At 41.2% G+C, this 24,670-nt stretch overlaps 1 protein-coding gene across 1 annotated transcript in view; it reads right to left on the bottom strand.

Moving 5' to 3' along the window:
- Positions 1-4,580: 4,580 nt before the first annotated feature.
- LOC126259749 (dynein regulatory complex subunit 4) overlaps positions 4,581-24,670 on the bottom strand; it is a 123,539-nt gene continuing 103,449 nt past the window's right edge. The window contains exons 10-11 of the mRNA XM_049956741.1: positions 14,026-14,235; positions 4,581-4,806 (exon numbers count right to left, since the gene is read on the bottom strand). Of these exons, the coding sequence (XP_049812698.1) occupies positions 4,621-4,806; positions 14,026-14,235 (396 nt within the window). The 3' untranslated portion in view covers positions 4,581-4,620. The remainder of the gene's footprint in view (positions 4,807-14,025; positions 14,236-24,670) is intronic.

Here is a 24,670-nt window from a genome sequence, read left to right on the forward strand (position 1 = left end):
TTAAGCTGCTAATTGAGATATCATTGAATCCACAGATTTTGTATTTTCAAGATTGGACTATAAAAACAGTAGTGTAAGAAAGGATAGAGGTAAATGCCAGATATCAACGAAATGTCTATCATAATCTTGAGAAAAGCTAATTAGTTTCAATAGAGAATTCTATATAAACTTGTAAATTTGCTTCATGAGTCATGAAAGAGCCGAGGAACACTAAGGGAATGGAATAAGATAGCTGATATTTGCACCAAATGGAGAAAATTTGTAAAATGACATATAGATGAGGGGATACTTAGTAATATGAATAGCATGACGTGTAGGAATGTTTTATATGCTGAGTCTAATGATGTGTAGAGAAGTTGAGGTGTATGGAGGAGATTTTTGTGTATTTATTGAGGTGGTTAAGGAGGATTAATGGATGTTGAAGTATATATTTGAAGGGAGGACGATACTGAGTTGAGAATATGTGTGATGATGATTTATGTGGGTCGAGAGATATATGAAATATGAAGTAGTTTAAGAGCTAAAGGCTGAAAACTGTCATTTATTATCACACATGATTTCCTATTTGTATAAGTATCTATTTATACTGTAAGTGATGATGAGGATGGTACAGTGAGATTACTCATGAAAAGCAACAGAATGATAATTTAGTGATATAGTTAGCTGTTGAGGTTGGTAATTCAAACTTTTGTATTGAGTTTCAGACAAGTAGGATGCTGGCACAGTATAATGAGTTTCTACTGATGTTTTAGATTTTGAACTATATATGTCAACATAACAAAGAGTATGCACTATTTTATTTGCAATATTAATGACAGTTCAAATACTGAAACATAATCTATGGCGGACAAATACAAATTTCTCCTGAAACTTATTTCTGGACAACCACAATAGTTAGAGAATTGTATCTGAAGGATTTAATAGACACTAAAGCATTCTCAATTACTTGTATGTTTTGTTGTACTGAAATTATATTTTGCCAAATATGTTTCATGTTAATACTTTGTTTAAAGATAAGAACAGAATAGCCATTAATTTGAAGTATTTTCTCTATACCTTTCTTGTAGTGTTGGAGATGACATGAAATAATAATGATACTATGGACAACAAAAACTGCTGAAAGAACAGCACACCAAAGGGATAACTGAAATAGGTTATCAGAAATAGTTATGATAATGTGGATGGCAAAAGCCCCGTTGAACAGGTGGCACCAAAGACATAGCTGAAATAATGTTAAATATGAGTTTTTTGTGCAGTGCTATGGGAAAGGCAGCCAGTGATAATTATGTTTTTGATGATCCACACAAACTACTGAAAGGGGTACTTCTTCATTATTAATTGCAAAGCAAACTTGGCTCAAATATTTATTACATATTGCTAAGGGAAAATTTCTAGATCATTTAATGTAAAACAAATTTATGTAAAACATTTACCATTTTTCACTAAGATATGATAAATTTTTTATATGTTTGTGGTAGCAGTGCACTACCGGAGTCCAAGGAATTTATGTAGGATGCTTTGTAATGTCATTTTTGTTCTTAAGTTTAATGTTCTTCACTCTTTTTTGTAATATGTAACAAATTTGTCTGTTTTTTGTTTCACCTACAGTAACAGAAATATTTTAGGGCAGGGATGCAAGGGGTCCATGACCCCAATGATTAGCCCATTTTTGCCTCACATAGGTCGATGGCAGGCAAATTCGACTGCTAAATGCCACTAGCACTGAGTGAGTGAGTGTCAGAGGAGTTCAAGTATGGAGCCTGTTGAGTGTAGGTGGAGCCATGAGCTATGAGTTGTGTCATACTGGCTGAATGAGTCCTCACTGCTGTGGCTTGACCCTCAGCACAGCATTATCGATTCGTGACAGATTATATTCGTGGCAAGTGAGTTTAAAAAGGTTTACTGTGTGCCGAATATTCTGTGTTCGCATGAATCATGTCAGTCACACATTGGACTGCAGTGAGGATAGTGTTAAGCACGTTACGTGATATTGAGAATACTAACCTGTGATGAGATTAACCATGATAAGAAGTGGGAGATGAAAGTAGTGTCTGCCTGAAAATTGTGTTTAATTAGAGTACATTAATCAAAAGAGTGTAAATTATCTTGGCATTGGTTATTGCAACAACCTTTATCACTGTGTGAAATTGTTGAGTAGCAGAATCCTGATAGGAAAGAACATCCGATTTAGCTCTCACGTATTAGGCCACAGTCACTTCAAAACTGCAGCTTGGCTGCTATTTCGGTTTATAACATATTAACCGAGATCATTTCGTCTTACAAGACACACTGAAGCCACAATGTAGTACAAAACAGAACCCAGTCCGCTGCTTTTCGCAGGTCGCGGAATCCACACATCCAAGCACAGTTAAAGGCGCTGCAGTCTGGAACCGCAGGACCGCTACGGTCGCAGGTTCGAATCCTGCCTCGGGCATGGATGTTTGTGATGTCCTTAGGTTTAACTAGTTCTAAGTTCTAGGGGACTAATGACCTCAGCAGTTGAGTCCCATAGTGCTCAGAGCCAAGCACAGTATGGCATGGCATACTTTACCTAGATGAAAAAATCCATTACAGATTATACACATCTATGCTGAAACTGCGTGTAGTACAAAACAGATCCTGGTTCCCCGCTTTTTGCAGGTTGTGGAATCCACTCCCCCAAGTGCAGTACGGCACAACATACGAGGATAATCCCAAAAGTAAGGTCTCCTACTTTTTTTATAAGCACATAGACCTGTTCGTTTCTACAGTGGTTTACATCAGTTTACAGCTTGAACATTTAGCTATTTTTCTAAATAGTCACCATATCTGTCGATGCATTTTTGTAGACGCTGTGGAAGTTTTTGTATGCCCATGTCAAACCAGCTTGCCGCCATGCTGTTCAGAAAGTTATGAACCTGTTATTTCACCTCGTCGTCGAAGCTAAATCGCTGGGACCACAATTAACGCTGACAGGTACTGTGAGACTCTGAAAAAACTCAAACGGGCAATTGAGAACCGGAGAAGAGGAATGTTGAGCAAGGGCGTACACATTCTCCATGACAACGCTCGCCCACACATTGCTCGGCAAACCATTGCTCTCCTGCAACAGTTTCAGTGGAACATAATCACCTACACACCCTATAGTCCTGACTTGGCGCCCAGTGACTATCATCTGTTCCCTAGGTTAAAAGAACATCTGGCCAGAAAGCGATTCAGCTCCGACGACGAGGTGAAAGAAGAGGTTCATAACTTTCTGAACAGCATGGCGGCGAGCTGGTATGACATGGGTATACAAAAACTGCCACAGCGTCTACAAAAATGCATCGACAGAAATGGTGATTATGTTGAGAAATAGCCAAATGTTCAAGATGTAAACTGATGTAAGCCATTGTAAAAAATAAACAGGTCTATGTACTTACAAAAAAATAGGAGACCTTACTTTTGGGATTACCCTCGTACTTTACCATCGCAGCACCCTCTCAGTTATATTACCTGAAGCCCTGACGTAATCTTATATCAACAAAATGAAAAATCCATTACAGATTATAGACATCTAGGCTGAAACGTAAATCGCATCAAACCACAGAAACAAGTGTACCGGCAATAATCCTTACCTTGTAGCTATATCTTTTTGTTGTACAGCCCAAAAGCTAAAAATTATCTGCAAATCAGTAACTATGATGGAAAAGAATGCGTAAGCAGTCTTAATAAATGACAGTTTCTGCCTAAACAGAAACTCGGTGATCTGCACAGGAAAGAAGTAATTGTTGCTTCGATTAAGCTCATGTATATAGCATAATAAAAAGCAGGGTATTAGACACATAGCACACAGGAGGTCTGGTTGGCACCTTTTCTCCATAAATATTATTCTCGCAACATTTTCATTTATTATGACGGCCACTTTTTTTTCAGCCTGTGATATGTCGTGATATTAAAATCACAGTGAAAATCTGGCAAAGCTGTGAGCACATGTGTTGTACAGTGTCCCTAGCATGCCCTTCTATTGCATCAAGACACGCCTGAATGCACAATGAGCACGTAAAAATGCCTACAACGATAGTGTCTACTGCCAAGTGTGAAGTGCCTGTTGAGGGGCTTTGCCTGACTTCATGCAACCCACATAACGTAACAGTCACGCATTTCTTTCTTCACGACAGTTCTTGGCCGCACACTGCAGGTGCAACGAAGACGATCCTGCAGCATTTCCGATGGGAAGTGTTTGATCACCCACATATCCCAGACTTGGCTCGGAATGATTTTTATCTCTTCGCTCACATGAACTGCTGGCTATTAAGACATCATTTTGGAACAGACAACGAAATGCAGGCCAGCACGGGGAATACGCGGAAATCACAGGCCTGTCTCCTATGGATTAGAAAGTTGGAACTACGCTACGACAAATATTTAAGTCTGAGCGGTGACTGTGTAGAGAAGCAACTGGAAGGTTTAGTTAAATGTTTTAAATAACCATCTTTAATTTTCACTGTGATTTCCATTTCGTGACCGATCAGAGGTTAAAAAAATAGCACTAGTATTGTTAATGAAGAAGCTGTAACTGTAACTGAGAACAGTTATTTATTCATGTTGCATAGGTTAACGAGAGGTAAGGTAAACACAGATAGGCTCCGCGTCTCCACGTCAGGCGGCGACCTGGTGGCGCTGCCGGGTGGCGCGCAGCGGCGTAAAGCCCAACTCCTCCGTCGGGATGCCGTACTTGCGCAGCTTGCCCTCGTACGTCTCCAGCAGGTCGTCGTGTGCCTTGCACACCCGCGACAGCTCGTACTGCAGGTCTTGGATCTTAGAGTTCTTCCGCTTCAGCAGCTCCTGCACAAAGACACCATTATATAAAAAATGTGCGATGGCACAATTACTGCTCACTTGTCAACAACTGTATCAGAACTAACTCATATGTTGGACGGACAGTGCTCTGTCCCTATGGCAAATGAAAGAGTTGAGAGTGGCGCCTGACTAGGATCCCGCCAGAACTTGTACTGGCCATACATGAGTGCAAATGTGCAAGGTGCGGAATGACGGATGCGTAGAACTGAGATGGCAACGAAACAGCGATCTATCGGAAATATAGATTTTTCTTGATTTAACACTGAGCATTCATAATTATATTTATTAAATACTATTTTCGGTATTGGTTATTGGTTCTCACATTTTCTTACACATCTTAGCCAAATTAATTTAACAAAACGAAGATTACTATTACACTGATGTAAGGTAGAGTTAAGTTCATATCTTCTCTACTCGGTCCATCGTCAGTTATTTTACTGCCCAAATACCGAAGCTCGTGTACTACAATTAGTGTCTCATCCAATAATTTAATACCTGATTTGATTCGACCAAATGACATTATCCGTACCCTTGTTTTACTTTTATACTTCTCAAGATATTATCCATCCCGTTTAAGTAAACTTCCAAGTCATCTGCAGACTCTGCTAGAATTACAATATCATTAGCAAAAACCAATGTATTTATTTCTTCTCTTTGAGCTTTAGCACCCTTCCCAATTTTCTTCCTGCTTTCCTTTACTACTTACTCAATGTACGGGTTGTATAACATTGGGTACAGGCAACAACCCTGCCTCACTCTCTAATCAAATACTGCTTCCCTTTCAAGTCTCTCAGCTGTTATAACTGCACTCTAATTCTGTAAACGTTTCACTCCCTGTACTTTATCCGAGCTGACTTTATAATTTCAAGGAGTGTATTCTAATCGACATGATCAAAAGCGCTCTCTAAGTCGACAAATGTTATAAACGTGTATTTGCCTTCCTTCAAACCATCTTCTAAGATACGTCATAGTCATTATTTCCTTGTGTTCCTACATTTCTCTGGGATCCAAAATGATCTTCCCCGAAGTTGACTTTTAATCGGGTTTCCATTCTTCTGTAAATAATTCGTCACAATGTTTTGAATGATGATTACTAAACTGACAGTTCACTACTATCCACTTCTGTCAGCATGTGTATACTTTGAAATTCGAATTATTACATTCCTACTGAAGTCTGAGGCGTCTGTTCATATATCTTGCTCGCCAGGTAGAATAGTTTTATCATGGCTGGCTCTCTCGGGGATCTCAGTAATTCTAATGGCCTGTCGTCTACTGCAGGTGTTTCGACTTAATCTGCTGGTGGGTAATAAACACGCTACAAGAACTAGGGCAGAAGCTGAGAATTGTAGTCGGTTGCAAATTGCGGCTCGTTAACGCACAATCCTGATGATCAGCACTGCGTCACGGAAATGAGCGCGGCTTAGATAATTGTTCGCAGCGCTCTATCAAAACTACACCGGGCGTCGAAATATTGCACTGAGCAATTTACGAGCTTCCCAGCGCAGCTGTCCCAATAGGCAAACAAATTCATGTTCCCGTACTTTGCACTTATGCTGCACTGGTACCCACCTGCCCGCATCTAGTGGTCGTGCGGTAGCGTTCTCGCTTCCCACGCCCGGGTTCCCGGGTTCGATTCCCGGCGGGGTCAGGGATTTTCTCTACCTCGTGATGGCTGGGTGTTGTGTGCTGTCCTTAGGTTAGTTAGGTTTAAGTAGTTCTAAGTTCTAGGGGACTTATGACCACAGCAGTTGAGTCCCATAGTGCTCAGAGCCATTTGAACCTTTTTTTTTTTTTTTTGGTACCCACCTGTGGGAATCTCACAGGAGGTTGAAGGTGGATATGGACATGACTGTGTACGTTACCCGCGAGCAGGTACTGAACAAATGGCGCATTATTCTGTCGTGTTTTACGTCGAGAAATGTGTAGTGCTGCGACCCGACATCGAATTATGCCAAAAACATCGCAGACGTAAGTGTAAACCAGACACAAATCCTCTAAGTAAAACCTACACTATAATGTCTTTTGGTACCCGCAGTTTTTAGATCTAGAAGTAAAGAAAATAATAAGTATGTTTTATTCCACACGATAGTTTAAATATATAAAATAAAATGCTTACGGAAAAATACGCATTTTTAATAGTAAAAATGGCGGATTTCAAACACCTCTAATAATTGCAAAGCAAACAGGCGCACTGTGGCTACACAAATGAAGAATTTAATCTCCTTTAAGTCTTTGCAGCTGGCAGCGCATTTATAAGATGTAACAGGAACAGGTGGCTAGTCTTCCTGCTGCGTCTCGTACATTAACAAATTTTCAAAACAGACAGCCATGTCAGAAATTTAGGGTAATTCTGTTAATTATTCTTCTGAACCACAAAATTACAAATACTTTGGGATTTCAAACAATAGTGTCTCTATGGTCTTTTCTGCGACGCAAATTATTAATAATACATAATTACTGATGGATTCTTTAAGACGCGCAGCACTGAGACGCAATGGTATCTCTTCTATAGAGCAATATTTTCGAGTGCCATCTCAACTCAAACTGCCATGCCTCGAGTGCCTATTCAGCGGGCGAACTGCATCGAAGCCAGTGATTGCTCGGAAAAGTTTGCAAATTCTCGGCTGCCTCCAATTAACAATCCGAACAGCAATTTTTTCACAGTTTTATAAGTTCATCACTTTTATTTATCATATACATGATGATAAGTCTCTTAATTTAAGATTTCCCCTCTCTCCATGTAATTTTAATGAAAGAACGTTAATAATAATGTTCTTTCATAAATTATTATTAACAAATTCCATGACCACATTCGCCACAGTATACAGGGTGAAGAAAAACAACCTAGTAATAATGTTAGAGTAGGGTTGGGGACTTAAAATCATAATCAATCGGCGATGAATGCCGAAAGTTTGTCCATTAAAATAATTTTTCCCATCTAATACCTATAATAATAAAGAACGAAGCTACTACTTAAATCAGCAGAATATAACAATTACAGTTGAACTGCCAAAGAAAGGAAAACTTTAAATTCCCACCCATGGCTGGTTACGTTAGTTGCGACTTTATCCTGTTAATCGGAGATAACAGCACTGCTGGACACACCGAGACACGTTCGCTTACCGAACAGACTTCAGTGCGCTCGGAGCTTTTTGGCTGTCATTTTACGAAAGTAGCTCCACAACAGATCATTTCAGACCTACGTTCGTCTGGTAAATTTTACTCGACTACACGTCCTGCTCTGATTCTATTAACGGTTAGTTTTTCTCCATGCTGTACTGAGCACTCCTCTCGCGACACCTTGAAATCCCAGCTACTTTTTCCTTTCTTGTCGATCACCTTCATATCTTAGGCGACAAATGGTTCAAATGGCTCTGAGCACTATGGTACGTAACATCTGAGGTCATCAGTCCCCGAGAACTTAGAACTTCTTAAACCTAACTAACCTAAGGACATCATACACATCCATGCCCGAGGCAGGATTCGAACCTGTGACCGTAGCAGTCGCGCGGTTCCGGACTGAAGCGCCTAGAACCGCTCGGCCACCACGGCCGGATCTGAGGTGACAGGTGTTTCCAAAAGTCTTTTCCCATTATAGCTCTCCCTCTTAGCCCATACGAAACTGCTTCTCCAGCTAAATTTATTGTGCAAAACGTCAAAAAAGGAATCCTGAACGAAGACGGAAAACCATAAATATATCTTCCTTGTTATTTCTTTCCATTTTACTGTCTGACTAGACTGTATTCAAGATAATTAGACAGTTACACGCTGGTGTCGAATTAGCAGCCATACGCGAGACTTTTTGGTTCGTGAAGACAATACGATGGCCACTTGTGGTAAATGCAGGTATGCAGCTCGAAGAGGAACTGACAAAAAATTAGTATTGTTGTTCAGTGCCATAAATAACGTGTGTTTGTGTAATCTTATGTAATAACAATTATAGGAAATTAAACTGTATTGTCAAGATGTGGTTCATTCACTTCCTCGCCACATTACCTGTCAGACACACAATACAACCAAAAATAACTGCCGTCTTGGGTAACAGATAACAAGAATCAAAATTAAACTCATAAATGTATATCACCAAAACTATAGTCTTCTGACAAAGTAATCATAATGAAACAGTTCCCCTCCAGCCTGAAAACTGACTCCAACTCTTCTTATGAAGTGCACACGTATTGGAGTACCTATATACTTTTCTGAACTAATGCAAATTTACAGTACAACCTTTGGTGCATTTCAGCGGGCTCTGCTTTTTCTGTCTTGTACACAACATTTTTCAAATCGCCTAATTCAAGTTTCGGTCTGCAGATTGTGGGAGCAATGCCATAGGTTCAACACCACGAATCCAGTTACTGGCAAAAGTAATCCTAGTGTGGTGTGTCATTTGTTTTGTGTCTGCACATATACTCACAAACATTTTCGGGCCTATGACACGTACAAGTGGAGTGAAGCTTCCACTAAGTTGACTATCTTGTGATTTCACAGTAAGCGCAATAAAGTCAGAGTATGAGTCATATTTCGAAGTGTGTGAATTGTTGTCTTCAGGAGATAGCAAGGGCAGTCCAAATCGACCACCACGACAGATACACAAATACATCATCAAAGACAATTCAGCATAGATAAAACTCAACGAAACGGACAACTGCAGTAAAAGTCTGGCCTTAGCTATCTCACACAACGTGGCTTCATCATACAGCGTATCAGCGGTTGTGGGGCAAAACGCTGTCTACTCGAATCGACTCCGATATATCTGTAGTTACTCCGGCGGTTAGTGTGTTCATTTTCTCGTCGCTGGCCGCAGAAGATAGGAAACTTTTAACAGTCAACTGGACGTTTTCCAACTCTTCCGGTAATTTCTCCTGTAGGAATCTTAAATAGTCTGTGCCAGATAGCTGGGATCATAAAAATTAGGTCTAGTTCATTTGTTACCAATAATGTCGCGCCAGGTATTCATTGAAAATTCTACTTGATGGTTTCGTTCAGCTGTGCAATAGGAGTTTACAGTAAACCAGACATGTCTATTGAAAACGCAATTGCGTTTGACAGTCGCTTCATTAGTGAAAAGCAAGGAATGAGTAATTATTAATGCGTAACTGTCGTATCCATCTGTCAGAGACAATGCGCTTTTGACAGTCCAGTGATACAAATTTTTAAACAAGCTGAGCATGATACAGATGGTACCGAGTATCCTCAAGAGTAAGCCGAACAAAAAACTTCGACTTCAGTATAGTATTTGATATGTTTTCAGTACTCGTCTGTGGATCTTCATCTGCCAAACGTAGCACATCCCTTCTTTCCTCATATTAAGTCTGTCAAGCGTCCCTCCGTTATGTAATATCATGGATCCCGTCTCTCGGAAGCATCTATCGACAGGAAAAACGTGTATTTGCTTTCAGGAGCCTCCAACTTAGGAGCCTGTCTGTAGAGACGACGCGCTGCTTCGTCATTGCACTCTGCCAGATCGCACATGAGGTCTATGTTTATGCTCTCCTAGTTTCATAACTCCTGCATAATGAGCTTGCTTCATGATTCTCAGCAAAGATTATTATGCGCTCCACACCATATTTCTACAGAATAGCACGGGCGAAGCTCATATACAGAGAAAAGTGTGCGATCCGGACCAAGTACCCAGTTTCCTAAACAACAATCTTTCGCTTGGTTAACGACGGCAACTTTTCGTGTCTTTTGCGACCAGTGAGATCTGTTTAGATAAAGTAGCACTATGAAATCTTTATGATGTGATCATTTTACGTATGCATAAGTTGCTTTCATACTCTTACGTCATTACGTTTCTGTGTTATAGAAAAGGAGTTAGGCTTGTAGCTCCGTAAATATTGATCGCGTGAAAAAGGTACACAAGATACCTAGCTTTCAGACTCATTTCAGCATTGTCTGTGACTCCTTAGATGTTCTGTGCAAGTACAAAAGTCACAAAAAACGCATTTCGAGACGACTTTGAGTAGAGGATCTACCATGTAATGCATCAATACAAAATGGTTCAAATGGCTCTGAGCACTATGGGACTTAACATTTGAGGTCACCAGTCCCCTAGAACTTAGAACACTTAAACCTAACTAACCTAAGGACATCACATGCATCCATGCCCGAGGCAGAATTCGAACCTGCGACCGTAGCGGATGCGCGGTTCCAGACTGAAGCGCCTAGAACTGCTCGGCCACACCGGCCGGCTTCAACACAAGAAACAGCGGTCATAAGAAGACTAGAGGGTATGTGTAGCATTGAGAGACGTACAAGAGGTAGAGCCTATGCAGGATACGGTGGCCAACGCGCAGTGACCAATTTTCGTCCAAAGCAATGGGCGAGTTCATTCGTTTGTTCGGAAGAGGAGGCCGACAGTGTCAAACCTTTCAGCCAGTCGGCAAAGACAGAATTGAGGAGCACGGCCTGCAATCTTTCCCAAACGATTTTACAGAAAGTAATTGGTAAATAGCTTATACTTTACTTATAGCTTTATATGTCAGGTTCATGGTGGCATCCCATCACTTCGTTAACGCTTAATATTGTGATATTTAGGCTAAAGTAAGATACTGCGCGAAATTGGAAGAAGTTTGTAATGAAAAATTGAGGTCGCTATGATTTTGCGTTTGGTGCATATTACACAATATGTTGCACCATATCAAATTTACCTAACATATTGAATTTTCCTTTAGACTTGGCTAGAGGTCTCTGTCTGTCACCAATCTCGAGAAAATTGATGTGACGTAATACACTCATTTGCGATCGCGCCGTGCCAGCCATAAAGTCAGAGTGAAATATCCACAGTATTCCTTATATTTCATAAACGGTTTGAGATATCGAAATGAGATTTTAGCAAATAATAGCACGCAAAGAGGAGAGGTATTTTGCGATATCGTTATTATGCAAAACTTCATTATCTACCGTGTTATTCCACTAACTACAGACTTTTTAGATGAAAGAATGCAGTTTTTAAGGGCTATCAAGAGCTGGTGAAACGAGAAACGCTATGGATGTTGGAACAACATAAGTAAGACATTACACGTTTATTTTGTACTGATAACGTGCTTTTTCATAAGCTACTGACCTTCCTTTTCCTCAGTTCCTCTTTTGATAAACTTAGTAAACAAGTTTTTTCAGGATTCTTTTTCAACTGCATCTGCACAACATGTTAGTGAGGCGACACTGTGTAAACACCTCTGTGTTTTGGCAAAAGGAGCAAATTTTAACCTGTCAACCAGAGAAATATGTAGGTTTTACTCAAAATTAGCCACTCATGATGCTTCTCTGAAAGTTACAAATGGTTAACAAGCCAGGCGAAAATAAATCGCTGCATTTTCGGCGAAATTCTTTTTAGATACTAACCAAAGCAGAAGTGACAGTAGATCTTTTTGAATGGCCACCTTGCAACTGTGGGCATGGAGGGCCCCCACTTAATATTTACTGAAGAGCGTAGGCTTCAGTTTAGAACGTCACTTCCCTTCCAGCGCTCAGCATTACCCTACAGCACCTGCCTGTACTCCTACCACTAACCCTCCCCATGCGTGCACCGCCATCTGCATATCTAGCGTCCACGGCATTCTACACACATTACAATAGAGGATGCAAAATATTAAAGAGTGAACCTTTGCCCTGATGACACCAATGACAGATTAAAAAAAGACAGAATAGTTTTTATTATAAAATACAGGGAACGAAAGGTTATCCACAACCTGCACTGATATCTGACTGATGTTATAAGAGATTGCTACACAGGGTGGAGAAAAATTGTGTCACGAAATTTTAACCACGGATATCTGATGTCAGTAGGAACCAAAATTACTAATGTTGTGTAGGTCGACAACACACCATTTTTAAACTACGGAAACTTGGCGCCACTCACTCCGGCAGCCATAGCACTGCCCGTCAACCGACGAACGGCAACAGAGCAACCCCATGGCCAATCGGAGCGCGTGGCGCCAAGTTTCCGTAGTTTAAAAATGGTGCGTTGTAGACCTACACAACATTAGTAATTTTGGTTCCTTCTGACATTAGCTATCCAGGGTTAAAATTTCGTGACACAATTTTTTTCCACCCTGTATATGAAAAGGAAGCGACAGATGGAAGGGGAGTGAGACAGGATTGCATTCCACCTCCAATGTAAATCAATCTGTAAAGTAAGCATCCTGTGATGGAATCCAAGTGGACATTTGGAAATGGAGGCAAGTAGAGAGGGAAAAAGTAAAAACTTTGAGGTTTCCTGATGAGACCGTTAATTCTGCAATGGCGGTAAAGGACCTGGAAGACTAGATGAATGGAATCGATAGTGTCTTGAAAAGATGTTATGAGGTGGACACCGATGAAAGTAAAACAAGGGTAATAAAATGTAATCGAATTAAATCAGTTGAGGCTGAGGGAATTAAATTAGGGATCGAAACACTAAAAATATTATATGGATTTCATTATTACGATAGTGAAATAAATGAAGATGGGCACAATAAAGAGAATATAAAATGCAGACTGTCTATAGTAACAAACACATTTCTAAAAAATGAGATATTTGTCAACATCAAATATAAATTTAAATGTTACAAAGTCTATTCTGAAGGTATTTGTCAGGACTGTAGCAAACCATAGAAGTGAAACAATAATGAGAAAACATTCAGACAAGAAATGAATAGAAGCTTATGAACTAGCACTATAGGAGAATGCTGAAGATTAGATGAGTAGATTGGGTAACTAATGAAGAGATACTGAATCGAACTGGAGAGAAAACAAATTTATGGTACAACTTAACTAAAAGAAGAGATCAGTTGGCAGTGCATCAGTGAATCGTATCTTAGGTAATGAAGGGAAAAGTATATGGGTGAGAGGGAAGTGGTGGAGGTGGGAGTGGGGGGAACTAGTAGAGAGAAACAAAAGTTTTTATTTTAATACAGTAAACAGGTTCCAATGTATGTAGGTTGTAATAGGTATGCAAAGTTAAAGAGGCATGATCAAATCCATCTTCTGACTGGAGAACAAACCACAATAATGAAAGCCTCATTCTGTAGCAGAGTGGGCGTTGGAATTTGACAGATTAAAACAGCTTGCTGGACTGCTTTCCTCGGGAATGTTTTACCCCTTTAAATACATTTTCAATCTGATATTACCTCTCTCTCATTTTTCAAAATATTGGTAGAGCATTGGCTGCGGGAGAGGTTCACAGTTCAAAAGTTTGATGATGGATATGTAACGTCAGCTCACCTCGAATTTCTTGTTGATGGCGCCGACAGTGGTAGGATCCAGATTTGCAGCTGACAGAATCTCGCCCAACTCAGCTTCCTTCTGCTCCAGCATGCCAGTAATCGCCGACAATTTCTTCTCCAGTAAAACATTCTTTAAGCCTGTTTTCTGTTGCAGTTCCATTATCGCAGTGACGAAGCGATGGTGTATTTCATCTCTTTCATGTTGCAGCTGTCATAAAACCAGGAAGCAAAAATGGTTAAATGTGGGGCAACATACTGAATATTTTATAAGGTGTTGCAATGAGATATAATGTGTGTTGGTTTGTTTACTGGTGTGACTGTCAAGAATGGAAGGTAAAGATGTAAAAATTCACTACTGATCAGTTTTCGAGAACACATTTAAATTTCGAGGTGCACAAAAATGAGGAAAACAATGTCAAGGAAATTATTGTTGCTACTTATTAGTATTTGAAGGAATTCAAATAGTACCTTCAGCTCACAGATGTATTCACAGCGTCCATTACAGTTTCAGTCTACAGAGGGCAGCACAGTCTACAGTTTTGAATACAACACCAACAGGAGTCTCTTATTCCCCAACATCCTCCCTACCCTGGTCTATCTCAAGAGGGATGAGCAGCTGCACTGTTCGACAGATCTTTGTGCCACCCGGCTGCCAGAGAATGATGCATCTTATTTTGTCATCTCAGCTGGGCCGCACCTCTTCAACCACTGCTTTCTTCCACAAGAACCATGGTTTCATGTCCTTCTCGAACTCCCATTGTTCTTCTTGAGGGATATCCTTCCACCTTATGGTAGCTTCCTACCAGGAGGAGGTATTCATTTTACCACCTGCACTAAATATCCTCGTTGACCTTTTGTCTTAGTCAGAACTGCATGGCAAGATCCCTTCTAGCAGCTGGTTCTGGCGCACATGGGATGGTTACTAGTTTTCCACTATTTAGGAAGTGAGTTGGTGCCAATGCTGTATCACTAGCTCCTTGAGTGAAGGGTATTGAGTTTATTGTGGCTTCTAGTCCTATAAAAATGATGTTATGGCTCTCTTCACCTACTTGAGAGTGATCAAGCACATCCCTCCAGCAATGCGTGATGGAGCCTATCATGCATTCCCACCAACCTCCACAACAAGCTGCCTGTGGTGGTATGTACTTCCAGGTGAGACCACTGTGGGCACAGTAGTACCATATGTCAGTAAGCTGGACATTTTGAAGAGCTCAGACAGTTCAGTGTTGGCTGCATGGAATATTGTAGCACTGTCTGAATAAACAGTGCGTGGCAGGCTTCTATGTCCTGCAAAGCGTTGCATGGCCATTATAAATGTATGGGTGGACACACCGGTGACAAGATCAATGTGAATTGCATATGTTGTGATATATATGAACAAGACCATGTACGACTTCTTGAGGTGATGACCAATTTTAACATATAATCATCCCAAAAAATCAATTCCAGTTACCTCAAATGGTCTTGCAGGTTGAACTCTGACTAGTGGCCACGGAGCCTCCATTTCTAGCTACCGATGACTGTGGATTGTCTTGAACAGGGCAGGCAAAAGTGGAGAACTCCCTGAACAGATTGTTGTCCTCAAAAAATCTAAAATGCTTCGCACAGTCCTTGTAGTGTGATCCATACTCTGAGATGGTGCAGTCTTACATGCATGTGCTCAAATTGGTTCAAATGGCTCTGAGCACTATGGGACTTAACATCAATGGTCATCAGTCCCCTAGAACTTAGAACTACTTAAACCTAACTAACCTAATGACATCACACAACACCCAGTCATCACGAGGCAGAGAAAATCCCTGACCCCACCAGGAATCGAACCCGGGCGCGGGAAGCGAGAACGCTACCACACGACTATGAGCTGCGGACACATGTGGTCGATGAGAAGTTCCATGAACTGATGACTTCCGTCCAGAATAACTGGATGTTTCTCTGAATTGGACATTGCAGTGTATTGTAACATACCACTGAGCCAAATCGCATCATCCAACAGAAAAGGATTGTACTGAGCTATCCTTGATGCTCTGTGTTCTCCCTTACACAATGCTGAGAGTTTGGTAGTGAATAGTTCCTCTTGAATTCTGATCCAATATGTTCAGGAATTGTGTAATTCCAGAACTCTCAAACTATCAGTGTTTCTAATCTTGTACTTCGTACTCTCGATAAATTGAAATACAAGGGCAGTTATGTAAAGTATTCGCCAGTAGGGACTACATTTTGAAATGTTGACAGTGGTTCACTAATGGTAACCACAGTGACATCTGTCCAGATTTTGGCTTCTGGCAGTAATTTAGTAGGGGCCAGATGTTCAGTGACCATGACTGCCTGTCTCCTGAAAGCCATGGTGGACCACACCACCAGATGTCAAGTGCTAGTAGCATGTCTGTCTCCAGTCCCCATGTGAGATTATCTGCAGGATTTTGACCCCCAAGACGATGCCTCCATTGGTGGGTGTAGTGTAAACCAGTATTTCTGTCACCCAAACACAAATGAAGGTTTTCTATTTGTTTGGATAATTTCGTATCCACTCCAAGGTGACTTATTGCCATCAAATCCTGTTTCCTGGCAAAAGTAACAAAGGCGTCATGTGCCAACCAATGTGGCAAGCAATTCCAACCTAGATAAGATTACTTTCTTGATTGGTACCAAGCTATACTTGCTGCAAAAAATATGTGCTGTGTAACCAACTTCAGTGGCTGTCCATACATACAGAACAGCAGCAGTGACTCTTCCTGATGCATCGCAGAACACATGCACTTCTGCAGAATCACTTTTGTCTGTCACACCTGTCCATCTGGCAATGTGCAACAATGACAAGTAATGAAGCTTTGAGACCCAAGAGTGCCAACTGCTTGCAATATCTGAGGGCAAAACTTCCTGCTATGCAAGACATCTCAGCCACATGTCTTGGAAGATGACTTCAGCAATGACCCCAAAGGTTGTTAACAGACCAAAAGCTTCACAGAATTCAGCAGCTGCTCGAAGAACTTTTCTCTTGATTGCCAGTTTGTCTTTCATATCTCCTGCTATCCTTTGGTAGTCAGTGGAATGGAGTCATTTTCTGTATTCAAATTGATTCCCAAGATTTGTGTTGTGGGCTTGGTTCCGAGACTCTTTGCATGCCATATTGCCTTCAGGTCCTTCAAATTAGTTGCCCATTTGGAAAGTGGATGACTTATTTGCTGGAAGAGTGTTATTAGTTCCTGGTAAACAGTTGCTGTGTCCTCAGTGACTATCACACTAACTACAGAATTTTCCGTGAAAATGTAATTGTCAATTAGTGCTGGCACTCATTGATATTTATCACTATTTAATGCTGCTATCTTCCTTACAGCAGTTGACAAAAGGCATGGCCTTGGTGCAAGTCCAAATTGTAAACATTTGAAATGGTATGTTATCACATTGTCTGTCATAGTGTAGATACCATTCTCAGTTTGTTCAACAAGATACCAAAAAGCACCCAGTGAGATCTCTGTCTTGTTCATTCAAGCCCTATTGTAAAAAGGCTTGGTCCACTCACAGACTATCGCCATCCGAAGTTTGCACAATTTTAACAAGGTAGCAAGTAAGTCTGGCAGTAAATCTGGACCTGTTTTGAGAGCGTCATTCAAAGATGGAGAGTATGGTTCATGTGATAATACACCGAACACAATCCCGTACTTGATGCTTCCACTGCTGCATTTCTTCACAATGTGGTGTGGCAGGTAAAACAGGCATACAACTGTGTATTCCTCAGATGCAACTTCTGCCTGACATCTCCTACTGAATTTGACATGGTCCTGTCATAAATGAGCTTCAGTTTCTCATTCCCTTGCAATTTATTTTGTAAGGAACACAGACATGCAAGCAGTAGTGTGGTTGCTGGAGAAAAATACATCCTCCTTTTGAGGAAAGCATACAATACTGCAGCCATTCTCCATGTGGTATGACTGTCGGAACTCTTGCCAGACAGGGTGGTGCATTGATGTCAATGCTCACTCTTGATGCTCTATTATGCCAATTATCTCCTGTCCCAAAAACGGTGCACTGTCTCATCAGACATCTCACTGCAGCTACACTGAATGAAGTTGACAGTTGCCTTGTTCACTGCTGTACCAGTTATGTTTCTACCAAGAACATAACCTTCGGTTATGGGAAGGAGAACCCATGACTGTGATACCTTTTTTGGTTAACCCAGGGTCACAATTTTCCAGTAATAATCTGCCCCAGTGAGCACTTCAGTAGGTAGATCTTCAGTGTCCCCTCTTGGACTGGCCAATTGCCTACCCACTATCAAGACTATGTCTCCTGCATCTTCTGGTACTGACAGCAGATGTGAGAACTGTTATTGCTTTCAAAAGCTTCAAGTGATACATGGGCATTGGTGGAATATCCCATCATATCGAAATTAACCTTCCTCCTTGACAGGGATGATTTGCAGGATGGCTCAAATGTCATTATCTCCAGAGTTGTGGTTGCAGTGACATTAAGTTGATAAGTGAATGATGTATAAAACTTGACTGACTCCCTGTGTCTAAGATGCCATTTGTCAATTTGTTCCTAGTGGCTGGCTCTTTGATACTGACAAGAGCACTTTGTAAGTATGAGAAACTGGAGGTCATCGTTTCAATCTTGTTTTCTGTCATGAGGTTGCTACTGCAGGTGGAAATGTGGTGCTCACCCTTACATTTTGCACAGGATGCATTTCCCTGTTTAAAGCACTGAGCTTAGTTGTGGCCACGTCTAAGGCAAAAGAATCAACTGTTTTTTTTTTTTCCCCAGAGCGATTATTCTAGTCCATAATTTTGCTCTCTTTCTTCCCAGTATACATAGAAAGGGTCTGCATTTTGTTATTTTTTCTTCTTGTCACCTTTGTTTTAACTTTCACATGAAAGGCTGATGCTGAGTGAACATAATTCTCTCGTGTGACAGTATCTACACATATTCTGCATGTGGTGATGGCTCCCTCCACCTCATCATTGAGAAACTCCATCGGTTGTGAGAGATTCCCTTCTTCGATGTTTTGCCTTCGTGGATAAGCCAGTTTCTGCAAACTTCTTCCAGGAATGCATGTAGAAGTTTGGGGACAAGCACTCTCCCATAAGAATTCACATCTACATCTACATTTATACTCCGCAAGCCACCCAACGGTGTGTGGCGGAGGGCACTTTACGTGCCACTGTCATTACCTCCCTTTCCTGTTCCAGTCGCGTATGGTTCACGGGAAGAACGACTGCCGGAAAGCCTCCGTGCACGCTCGAATACCTCTAATTTTACATTTGTGATCTCCTCGGGAGGTATAAGTAGGGGAAAGCAACATATTCGATACCTCATCCAGAAACACACCCTCTCGAAACCTGGAAGCAAGCTACACCGCGATGCAGAACGCCTCTCTTGCAGAGTCTGCCACTTGAGTTTGCTAAACATCTCCGTAACACTATCACGCTTACCAAATAACCCTGTGACGAAACGCGCCACTCTTCTTTGGATCTTCTCTATCTCCTCTGTCAACCCGACCTAGTATGGATCCTACACTGACGAGCAATACTCAAGTATAGGTCGAACAAGTGTTTTGTAAGCCACCTCCTTTGTTGGTGGACTACATTTTCTAAGGACTCTCCCAATGAATCTCAACCTGGCACCCGCCTTACCAACAATTAATTTTATATGCTCATTCCACTTCAAATCGTTCCACTTCAAATCGTTCCGCACACATACTCCCAGATATTTTACAGAAGTAACTGCTACCAGTGTTTGTTCTGCTATCATATAATCATACAATAAAGGATCCTTCTTTCTATGTATTCGCAATACATTACATTTGTCTATGTTAAGGGTCAGTTGCCACTCCCTGCACCATGCTTGAATCTGCTTATGGCACTACGCATAGGTGGTGTTGAGAGCCTCTGGACTGCTGGAAGTAGAAGAATTAAGGTTCTCCAAGAAATCAATGTGGCTTTGTATAATCCTGTTCCCAACCCAATCTTGGATTTCAAAATTTGCTTTGTCTGCTCATATGTGTCAGTTGTAACAGCAATCCCACAGACCATTCCTTGGGTTCCCCATATGAATATCCACAGAGTACTATGTGCTTGTTCACAGGTGACAACATTGAATTTTCACCTATGGAAGCTGTGAACTGCTCCCAGAATCGTGTTCATGCTTCTATGTCACCCGAGAAGGGATTCAGTACGACAGGAGGCAACTTGATGTCCATATAGGCGTGCTGGCAAGCTGCTGAGGGTGGCAAATGCATATCAGTTTTGCAACACTTGGAAGTGCTCGTTCTTGCTAAGAGATGGCGCTGCAGTCTACCAATACTTTAGCACTCTTCTTTGTAATGTGTAAATATTATGCCAAATGCACAATATAGCCCTACCACCATCAAGCACACACCAAGCAACATGATATACAAACGGAAACAGTCAGTAATGTCCTTGTGAATGTAGCACAGCAATGCCGCGATTTATCTGCGTGTACTGAATGTGGCAGGCGTGATTGAATTTTGAGATTTAAGCCGCTCTTGTATGTGTAGAAGCACTTAATCTCTTCATATATTCCCGGGTTTCGGCACCAAAGTATTGCTTCTTACTTATATTTAAAGGAATTCGGCACAATAACTTCAGCTCACGGATTTATTCGCAGCACCCATTACAGTTTCAGTCACAATTATATGCACATGCACCAGAAGGCAGCACAGTCTACAGGTTTGTATACATCAGCAACACGTGGCATAACAGTCTCTTTATCTCCCAACAAGTATTAAGCGGATTGCTGCTGAATCATCATGGAATTTCGAAGGATATGTCTACATCAAAGAACATTTCAACGACTTTAAAGTTATTATAGATGAAGTCATCTACATGTGTAAATAAACCAGAATGTAGGCCACCTGAGGGGAGAGGAGCGGTGAAGGGGAATAGGCCCTGTCTTTCTCTCGCCCGTCTGGCTACCAATCTCCATGTTCTTTTATCTTCCAAAGCAGAACTGACTTATGGTCATAAGGGTCGTCAATCCTTTCTGGTGTTGTAACAGCCATACCCAAACTCACTGATGAACCAGAATTAGTCTAATCACTCATTTTAAATTGTTGTAGTCGACATCTTCAGTCCAAAGATTGGGCCGGCCACGGTGGTCTCGCGGTCCTAGGCGCGCAGTCCGGAACCGTGGGACTGCTACGGTCGCAGGTTTGAATCCTGCCTCGGGCATGGATGTGTGTGATGTCCTTAGGTTAGTTAGGTTTAAGTAGTTCTAAGTTCTAGGGGACTGATAACCACAGCAGTTGAGTCCCATAGTGCTCAGAGCCATTTGAACCATTTTAACCAAAGATTGGTTTGATGCAGCTCTCCATGCTACTCTATCCTGTGCAAGGCACTTCATCTCTAAATAATTACTGCTACCTACATCCCTTTGATTCTGCTTACTGCATTCATTCTTAGTCTCCCTCTACAATTTCTACCCCACATGCCTCCCCTGATGTCACAGAATGTGCCCTACCAACCAATCCCTTCTTCTAGTCAGGTTGTGCCACACAATTCTTTTCTGCCCAGTTCTGTTTGGACCTCCTCATCAGTTACGTGATTACCCATATAATCTGCAGCATTTGTCTGTAGCACCACATTTCAAAAGCCACTGTTCTGTTCTTGTCTAAACTGTCCATCCTCCATGTTTCACTTCCATAGATGAAAATACTTCCTAATGCTTAAGCCCACACTCAATATTAACAAATTTCTCTTCTTCAGAAACAATTTTCTTCCCATTGACAGTCAAAGTTTTAAACCCTCTCTGCTTCAGCCATCATCAGTTATTTTGCTGCCCAAATATCAAAACTCATATAATACTTTTACTGTCTGGTTTCCTAATCTAATTTCTCCAGCATCACTTGATTTAATTCAACTACATTCTATTGTCGTTGTTTTGCGTTTGTTGATGTTCATCTTATATCCTCCTTTCAAGACATTGCCTATTCCATTCAACTGCTCTTCCAAGTCTTTACTGCTCTTCCAAGTCTTTGCTGTCTCTGACAGAACTGCAATGTGATCGGCAAACCTCAAATTTTTATTTCTTCTCCACAAACCTATTCTAAATTTTTCTTTTATTTCCTAAACTGCTTGCTCAGTGTACAGATTGAATAACATCAGGGATAGGCTGCAGCCCTGTCTGACTCTGCTCTCAATCAGTACTTCCCACTGATGCTCCTCTACACTTACAACTGCTGTCAGGTCTTTGTACAGTTGTAAATAGCCTTCCATTCCCTGTCCACTGAGGAGACAAAAGTCACAGAATACCTCCTAATATCATGTCAGACCTCCTCCTGCCAGGCGTAGTGCAGCAGTTGGACATGGCATGGACTCAACAGGTCATTGCAGGTTCCCTACAGAAATACTGAGCCACGCTGTCGCTATAGTCGTCCATTACTGTGACAGTGTTTGCTGATGCAGAATTTTGTGCGCAAAGTTACCTCTTGGTTATGTCCCATAAATGTCTGAGAGTGTTCCTCAGGTGATTTGGAAAGTCAAATCATTCACTTGAATTATCCAGAACATTCTTCAAACCAATCATGAACAACTGTGGCCCAGTGACATCGATCACTGCCATCCAATGATTCCATCATTGTTCAGAAACATGAAGTTCATGAATGGCTGCTAATGTTCTCATTTGGATGTTGGACCAGAGGACCCAGTCTTTTTCATATAAACACAGCCCATGCCATTTTGACGTCAACATCAGCTTGCACAGTGCCTTGTTGACTACTTGGGTCCTTGGCTTCATGCAGTGTGCACTACACTTGAACTCTAGCATCACTTCCTACCAACTGAAATTGGAACTCATCCGACCAGGCTATAGTTTTCCAGGCGTCTAGGGTCCAAGCATTACAGTCATGGCCCCAGGAGAGGCACTGCAAGGGAGGTTGTGCTGTTAACAGAGGCACTCACATTGGTTGACTGCTGCCATAGCCCATTAACGATAAATTTCACCATACTGTCCTAATGGATATGTTCATCATACATCCCACATTGAATCTGTGGTTATATCACGCAATGTTGCTTGTCTGTTAGCATTAACAGCTCTATTCAAACGCCACTGCTATCGGTTGTTAAGTGAAGCCTGTTGACAACTGCATTGTCCATGGTGAGAGGTTATGCCTGAAATTTGTTATTTCGGCACACTCTTGACACTGTATGGTAGATCTCAGAATACTGATTTTCCTAACGATTTGTGAAATACAATGTCCCATGCGCCTAGCTACAATTACCATTCTACATTCAAAGTCTGTTAATTCCTACTGTGCGATCATAATCACATCGGAAACCTTTCCACATGAATCATCTGAGTACAAATGACTCCTCTGCCAATGCACTGTCCTTTTATACCTTGTATATGTGATACTACTGTCACCTGTATACGTTCATATCACTATCCCATGACTTTTGTCACCTCAGCATATTTTACCCCAGCTTCCTTCAGAATTTCAAGGAGAGTACTCCAGTCCACCTTGTCAAAAACTTTCTCTAAGTCTACAAATGCTGTAAATGTAGATTTTCTTTTCCTTGCTCTATCTTCTAAGAGAAGTCGTTGGGTCAGTATTGCCTTGTGTGTTCCTATGTTTATCCGGAATCCTAACTTGTCTTCCCTGAGGTCAGCTTCTACCAGTTTTTCCATTTATCTATAAGGAATTCGAGTTAATATTTTGCCACCATGACTTATTAGACTGATATTTTGATAATATCCACACCTGCCACCATCTGCTTTTTTCAAAACTGGAATTATTGCATTATTCTCAATCTCTGAGAGTATTTCGCCTGTTTCGTACATCCTGCACCCCAGATGGAATAGTTTTGTTACGACTAGTTCTATAAAGGCTATCAGTAGTTCTGAAAGAATATCTTCTGCCCCAGGGTCTTGTTTCAACTTGGTTTTTGAGTGCTCTGTCAAACTTTTCTCACAGCATCATATTCCCATCTCATCTACATCTACATCCTCTTCCCTTTCTATAATGTTGCCTTCAAGCTTGTCTCCCGTGTATAGGCACACTATATATTCCTTCTGTCTTTCAGCTTCCCCTTCTTTACTTAGCATGGTTTTCCATCTGAGCTGTTGATACTCATACAGCTGCTTCTCTTTTCTCCAAAGGCTTCTTTAATTTTCCTGTAGGTGGTATCTATCCATCCCTTAGTGAAATATGATTTGAATTCTTACATTTGCCCTCTCGCCATTTCTGTCTAGCCATTTTGCACTTCCTGTCAATCTCATTTTAGACCGTTTTTATTACCTTTCGCCTGCTTCATTTGCTGCTTTTCTGTATTTTCTCCTCTCATCAGTTAAATTCAGCATCTCCAACAACATTCAAGGATTTCTACTAGGCCTTGTTTTCTTTTCCTATCTGTTCCTCTGCCGCTCTCACTATCTCATTTCTCAAAGCTACCCATTCGTCTTCCACTATATGCCTTTCCCCTGTTTCAGCCAATAGTTGTCTAACGCTCCCTTCGTAACTCACTCATTCTTTCAACTTATCCAGGTCCCACCTCTCTAATTTCCTATCTTTTTGTAATTTCTTCATTTTTAATCTACAGTTCCTAACCAATACACTGCAGTGGGGGTCCATATTGGCCCCTGGAAATGTCTTACAATTTATCATCTTGTTCCAAAATCTCTGTCTTGCC

This window comes from Schistocerca nitens, chromosome 5, assembly GCF_023898315.1.
Source record: "Schistocerca nitens isolate TAMUIC-IGC-003100 chromosome 5, iqSchNite1.1, whole genome shotgun sequence".
NCBI classification, from domain to species: Eukaryota; Metazoa; Arthropoda; class Insecta; order Orthoptera; family Acrididae; genus Schistocerca; species Schistocerca nitens.